Source organism: Rutidosis leptorrhynchoides, chromosome 2, assembly GCF_046630445.1.
Source record: "Rutidosis leptorrhynchoides isolate AG116_Rl617_1_P2 chromosome 2, CSIRO_AGI_Rlap_v1, whole genome shotgun sequence".
Classification (NCBI taxonomy): domain Eukaryota; kingdom Viridiplantae; phylum Streptophyta; class Magnoliopsida; order Asterales; family Asteraceae; genus Rutidosis; species Rutidosis leptorrhynchoides.
The window spans coordinates 425,177,418-425,185,247 of record NC_092334.1 but is presented as its reverse complement, the minus strand read 5'-3'; the positions used below and the strand labels follow the sequence as shown (position 1 = coordinate 425,185,247).

General features: G+C 33.6%; 1 protein-coding gene across 1 annotated transcript; it reads right to left on the bottom strand.

Moving 5' to 3' along the window:
* Nucleotides 1–4,123: 4,123 nt before the first annotated feature.
* LOC139892367 (ADP,ATP carrier protein ER-ANT1-like) lies at nucleotides 4,124–7,558 on the bottom strand. Its single transcript, XM_071875433.1, has 4 exons — nucleotides 7,443–7,558; nucleotides 5,414–5,696; nucleotides 4,917–5,288; nucleotides 4,124–4,678 (listed from the first exon to the last, which is right to left on the bottom strand). The coding sequence occupies exons 2-4, from the start codon at nucleotides 5,669–5,671 to the stop codon at nucleotides 4,403–4,405; spliced, it is 906 nt and encodes a 301-aa protein (XP_071731534.1). The 5' UTR covers nucleotides 5,672–5,696; nucleotides 7,443–7,558; the 3' UTR covers nucleotides 4,124–4,402.
* Between the last annotated feature and the right edge of the window lie 272 nt (nucleotides 7,559–7,830).

Genomic DNA, 7,830 nt, shown 5'->3' with positions numbered 1-7,830 from the left:
CAATAAGAACGGGACATTTCAATTTGAAACTAACGGAAGGAACTATACATACAATATCAGGTGCTGCTAACTTGATAGAAGGGATAGGAAAGGCAAAATTCATATTACCAAACGGTACAACATTTTTAATTAATAATGCCTTATTCTCTCCTAAGTCAAGCAGAAACTTATTGAGTTTTTCTGACATATACCTTAATGGATATGATTATCAGTCAGTAACGGCAGAAAATGAGAAATATTTAAGTATCACTAACAAGAATCACGTGATTGAAAAACTGCCAAGACTTAATTCTGGATTACATTATACACATATAAATGTACCAGAAGCACATATGGTGATTAAAGAAAAATATATTGATCCTGGTGTATTTAATTTATGGCATAACAGATTGGGCCATCCAGGATCAACAATGATGAAAAGAATTATTGAATGTACACATGGACATCCACTGAAGGATAGAAAAATCCTTCATGATACAATGGTTCCATGTATATCTTGCTCTCTTGGAAAATTGATAAGTAGACCCTCACCACTTCAGGTTGAGAAAGAATCACCAATGTTTCTTGAAAGAATTCAAAGTGATATTTGTGGACCAATTTATCCACCATGTGGACCATTTAGATATTTCATGGTCCTAATAGACGCATCTAGTAGATGGTCTCATGTTTGTCTGTTATCAAGCCGTAATGTGGCATTTGCAAAATTTCTTGCCGAAATTATTAAATTGAGAGCACATTTTCCTGATTACATTATTAAAAAGGTGAGACTTGATAATGCTGGTGAGTTTACATCTCAAGCATTTAATGACTATTGCATGTCTATAGGAATTGTTGTTGAACATTCTGTTGCTCATGTGCATACACAAAATGGTTTAGCCGAGTCACTGATTAAACGTTTACAGTTAATCGCTAGACCATTGATAATGAGAACAAAACTCCCTGTATCTATATGGGGTCATGCAATTTTACATGCTGCTGCATTGATTCGCATCAGACCAAGTGCAAGTCATAAATATTCCCCTCTACAACTTGCTTTTGGTCAAGAACCAAATATTTCCCACCTTAGAACATTTGGTTGTGCAGTATATGTTCCAATTGCGCCACCACAACGTACAAAAATGGGTCCTCAAAGGAGGTTGGGAATATATGTTGGATATGAAACATCTTCAATCATAAGGTATATTGAACCTATGACAGGTGATGTTTTTACAGCACGTTTTGCTGATTGTCATTTTAATGAAACATTGTTTCCTAGATTCGGGGGAGAAATAAAAAATAAAGAAAATGATGTTTCATGGTGTGAACCTCAATTAAAGTATCTTGATCCTCGCACAAAAGAATGCGAGACAGAAGTTCAAAAGATAATGCATATACAAGAACTTGCAAATCAATTGCCTGATGCATTCACAGATACAAAAAGGGTGACTAAATCATATATACCAGCAGTTAATACTCCAGCTCGAGTTGAGATTCCAAATCGGAAAACTGATAATGTAGTCACTCAAGAATCTATGCCACGTCTGAAACGTGGGAGACCAGTTGGTTCCAAAGATAAAAATCCTCGAAAAAGAAAATCAGCTGATAATAAGGTAAAAGAAAGTGTTCAAGAAGAACCACAAATCAGTACTCCTACTGCAGAGGAGATTGATGATGTCAATACAGAAATTGCAATCAATTATGCACATTCAAAAATATTATGGAACCGAAATGAAATGAAAAATCTTGATGATAAATTTTCATTTAATGTTGCATATGACATCATGAATAATGATGATGATCCAGAACCAATATCTATGGTTGAATGTCAAAATAGACATGATTGGGCTCAATGGAAAGAAACAATACGAGCTGAATTAGAATCACTCAATAAAAGAAAAGTTTTCGGATCCATCATTCTCACTCCTAAAGATGTGAAACCTGTAGGATACAGATGGATTTTTGTCCGAAAAAGAAATGAGAAAAATGAAGTTACAAGGTATAAAACTAGACTTGTAGCTCAAGGTTTTTCTCAAAGACCGGGAATTGATTATGAAGAAACTTATTCCCCTGTTATGGATGCAATTACTTTTAGATACTTAATCAGCCTGGCAGTTTCTAAAAATTTAGAAATGCATCTTATGGATGTTGTGACTGCTTATCTATATGGATCACTTGATAGTGATATATATATATGAAGATACCTGAAGGATTTAAGGTACCAGAAGCATCAAATGCAAAACCCAAAGAAATGTATTCGATTAAATTACAAAGATCTTTATATGGGTTAAAACAATCGGGACGTATGTGGTATAACCGATTAAGTGATTACTTGATAAGCAAAGGGTATACAAATAACCTTACTTGTCCTTGTGTTTTCATTAAGAAAACAACATCCGGATATGTGATCATAGCTGTTTATGTTGATGATCTTAACATCATAGGTACAAATAAAGAGATCCATGAAGCCATTCAACTTCTAAAGAAAGAATTTGAAATGAAAGATCTCGGAAAAACCAAGTATTGCCTTGGTTTACAAATTGAGCATATGCCTAATGGTTTACTTGTACATCAAACAACATATACTGAAAAGATTCTGAAACGTTTCAATATGGACAAGGCAAAACCATTAAGTACTACTATGGTTGTTAGATCACTCAATGTTGAAACTGATCCATTTCGTCCATGTGAAGATCATGAAGATATTCTTGGACCAGAAGTACCATATCTTAGTGCAATTGGAGCTCTTATGTATCTTACAAATTGTACAATACCTGACATTTCTTTTGCAGTTAATTTGTTGGCAAGGTTCAGCTCTGCTCCTACCAAAAGACACTGGAATGGGATCAAACACATATTTCGATACCTTCGAGGAACTACTGATTTAGAATTATTTTATTCTAACGAATCAAAACAAGATTTGATTGGTTATGCTGATGCAGGTTATTTATCTGATCCACATAAAGCTAAATCTCAAACTGGATATGTATTCCTAAATGGAGGTACTGCAATATCATGGCGTTCTCAAAAACAAACACTTGTTGCTACATCATCAAATCATGCCGAAGTGATTGCATTACATGAAGCTACTCGGGAATGTTTTTGGTTGAGATCAATGACACAAATCATTACTGATTCTTGTGGACTAGAACGCGATAAAAGTCCAACAATTATCTATGAAGATAATGCAGCTTGCATAGCACAGATGAAAGAAGGGTATATCAAAAGTGACCGAACCAAACACATACCTCCTAGATTCTTCTCATACACTCAAAATCTCATTAAGGACAACGAGATTGAAATGAGATATGTTCAATCCAGCAAAAACTCTGCTGATCTTTTCACGAAAGCACTTCCAACTGTTATTTTCAGAACACACGTTCATAACATTGGCATGAGACATGTTCAAAATATGTAACAACTGAAGCGATGTCTACTTGAGAGGGAGTCAACTCCATGCTGCACTCTTTTTCTCTTAGCTAAAGTTTTTTTCCCACTGATTTTCTTTAGCAAGGTTTTTAACGAGGCAGTAACTTACAGTTGATCTTCAACAAACAAAATTGCTATCCAAGGGGGAGTGTTATAATATATAAATATAAATATATATATATATATAAATGGATAGTTAATTATTGATACACAAAAGTAATATTATTGTATTACCTAAACTTGTGATATTTTTGCTATAAATAGCCATGAATGCAAGCATTAAACTTGCACCATTTTCTCACACTTACAAAGTGTTTCTTTCTTTCTCTCCATTATCATCTTTGTTCTTACACTTCATTATTAGCATTCTTAATCAAGAATCAAACCACTAAAGGTAGTTATAAGCCTACTGAATTATAACATCAAGAATCAAACCACTAAAGGTAGTTATAAGCCTACTGAATTATAACAATTTAATAATAATAATAATAATAATAATAATAATAATAATAATAATGATGATGATGATGATGATGATGATGATGATGATGATGATGATGATGATGATGATGATGATGATGATGATGATGATGATGATAATAATAATAATAATAATAATAATAATAATAATAATAATAATAATAATAATAATAATAATAATAAAAAAAAAATTACCAAAGTATTGACATTCACAAGTCTTCCTAAACCAAAAGACACAATAACAAATTCACTTGAATTTTACAATCAAATTTAATTGATGGGTGTTACATACAGTTATACCCATTTCTTATCAAACTGTACATATCAAATCATCAAATACCAATGCACAATTTTTCATTTTTCTTCTTTAAATGAGATTTAATTCCAACACAATTTGTATATTCCTGCTTCTCTAAACAATTTAGAAGCAACTGTCCAGTAAAAAGTTAGACCATTTTACCTTGACAAAATCTCTGATACCATCATCACCCTTGTTTATAATTCTAAAAAGTTCACTTCAAGACTTGTATTTAATTCGGTGCAATTTATCGTACCCTGCAAGAACTCCAGCCCCAGCTACACCAACAAGCATGTTAGCAGTAACTCCTTTGTATAATGCCCAAAACCCCTCTAAACGCACGATTTCACTCAACGCGTGTATAGCATGACGATACTTAGATGGTTGACCACAAGTCAACATCATTCTTCGCCTTAACGTATCAAACGGATAAGCACAAAACCCAGAAAAGGTTGTCACACTCCAACCCAAGAAAAAACTCGCAATAAAATTGTCCTGCAGATTGTTACCAGAAATCAAAAATAGACATAAATAATTATTAGAATCCGGAACCTTAAAAATAAGAATTTTTCTAACGATAGCCCTTAGGGTTGTCGTTAATGTTCATTAATATGCTGTACGTAGCGCTTATATTAACTTTTTAATGACAGTTATTAAAATGTACAAGTTTTTTTGCATGTTAACAAAGGTTTTCCTTAGAAAAATGTTAGAAATAATAACTATAAGGTCTTACCTTAAATGATCCAACCAAGACAATAGGTTTAATGCTGTCATATAAACCAAAATACATTCCTCTGTACATAGTAATTCCGACAATCGAAATTCCAAATCCACGGTACAACCCTCTAATGCCATCTGTCGCAAGGGTCTTGCGATATACATCGAAAAGCCCGTTAAACTGTCGTTTTCTATTAACTTCATTGCCGATTGAATCAGTGGCTAAACGGGTACGGGCGTACTCCATATGATATAGAAATAATGATGTGGTGGCCCCTGCAGCACTCCCCGAAGCAACATTACCAGCAAACCATTTCAAATACCCGTCTCTTTCTTTTGACCGTCCAAGTAGACTTTTGAAGTAACCTTTGAACGCAAAATTGAAAGCCTACGGATATTTTTCAACAATAGTTTCTTCAGGAACCTAACACTTCTAAACCGTTTAACAATCAGATATTGTTTTCACGAGTACTTGACATAGACATTTTTAAGACGAAATTATTAAAAAGTTACCTGAGTCGGAAAATAGCGAATAACATTGACGTGATTACCCCTCCAAAACGAGAAAAAGCCTTCTTCTTTGAAAACCCTTTTAAAACAATTACCGACCCCTGTATACGGCCTCTTGAGTTGACCTCGTTTTAACAACTCACCTTGATTTTGCAGTATAAGTTTTACTCTATCTAGTGGTGCTGCTGCACTTTTCGACATTATAGCTGCTGCGCCTCCCATTAAAAAGTCGGACGAAAACCTCTCAGTTTTTGTCTCCATTTCAGACCTTTTCTTTTCTCTAAGTCTGCAGAAATTAGCATAAACATTATTAAGAAAGTTCCCATAAGTTCCTCTGTAATCTTGAATAGAAATTGGCGATGTATAAAACACTTATGATGCGATCTATGAATCACATCTAATTGGGGGGGAAAAAATTGAACCTACATTGCACTCTTTTGATCTTCAGAGATTTAGCTACCATCACACAACACATGAAAAATAACTTTTAACAACAAATGCCAAAGAAAGAGCTCACTGGTAAATATATAGTATTTACTTGTCTCATCTGACTGAAACCATATATGACAATATTATAAACCAAATAATAATGTAAAAGTCACAATCATAAAAGTGATCAGACATGTACAGTTTAGAATAAAAAGCAATCACATTTGCAGATACTAGCTAATGCTTTAGCAAAGCAACTATAACTATATTATGATGTTCTCCAGAAACAACAACAACAATACCCAATCCCGCGCAACTTCATATATAAAAATATGTGTTCGCGCAAATTTTGAGCAGTGTCAAGTATTAACGATGCAATAAACCAACTACTGCTGGGGTAAAACCTTTAGGAAAATATTGCTTAACACGGGGTTAATAAATCCATGAGGACAAAATTTTTAGTTCCTACTTTCTTCTTGACATGATTGTAATTTTCTATCGCCATTGCTAGCGGTCAAAGAGGATGCAATCGGAGGTCAACACTCTATGTTAAATGGTCAACATTCTAGGGAGAGGGATTATGTTTTAGTCAGATATACGCTGTCTAACCGAGTTATCTTGTGACCAATCCTGACCCTTTCACTTGTCATCTCAAGTTGTGATGATACAAGTGATGTTTGAAGCCAATACCTCGTATGAGGGTATCAGTACCCCAACCAATAGGCTATCTTGAGATGGTTTGGTCAACAATCTATACTATTCTACTAAATATATTTCTAATTTAAGTATAACACATTCATAAATCCACGAGGACAAAAGTTTTAATTCATACTTTCTTCTTGACATGGATGTAATTTTCTATCGCCATTGCTAACGATCAAAGAGGATGCAATCGGAGCAAATAGTTGGTCAACACTCTATGTTAAGCGGTCAACACTCTAGGGAGGGGGATTATGTTTTAGTCAGATGTACGCAGTCTGACCGAGTTATCTAATGATCGTTTCTGACCCGTTCACCGGTCTTCTCAAGTTATGATGATGCAAGTGATGTTTGAACCCAATACCTCATGTGGGGATATCGGTACCGCAACCAATAGGCTATCTTGAGATGGTTTGGTCAACAATCTATATTATTTTACTAAATATATATTTAATCTAAGTATATAATACATTCCTAAATCCGACCAAGGTACTTCGAGAACGTTGATGCGTGTATGAGTATCAATTTAGCATTAGAATGCTCTACTACTATGTCCTAAATATTTTAGTATTTGTTTCATTAATCAAACTTCAGAGGACTATTAGATTCAAAAGGTTGTGTGTTCATACATACAAGATAAACCTTTGATATGTTTGTATTTAATTAATGCCCTAATATCTCTATAGAGACAAACATTTAGGTTATCTACAAAGCAGGTTCATTTATATGTGATATTATTATTATTATATAAAGCATATATATTAAAATATAATTTACACATCATCCAATTCCAAATTGGCCAGTGAAACAGACGATAGTATGAAATTACAGGTATCAAAAGAATGAGCAGTTGATATGAATATGAAATAAGGAGATAAAAAGAAAAGGAAGTGGAGATTGTAACCTGTTGATGAAGATTAAGGGGAAGAAAGTTGAAGGATGTAGTGAATCATCATCGGTTGGTGCAGATTTGAGAGAATATATTCCGGATTGATCCACATAATATGACCCAGATTTCAATAATAGCCTCAAATTAATATATGAAATGAAATATTGTTGTCTAGAAATATATAAAATTGGAAATAATTTTACATAAATAACAACAACAAAACTCAATGTCGCAAAAGTGAGATATAATATTATATAGATAGAGAGATTGATTCCGAATGACCTCCTACCAATAAGTAAGTTTAAAAAATAACAAATAAAAGTGTGAGACACCATGAAAATGGTGGAATTAAATTTTCATGTGATTTAAATCTGTTTGAAGTTCAGTTTAGGCTCTAAGCGAC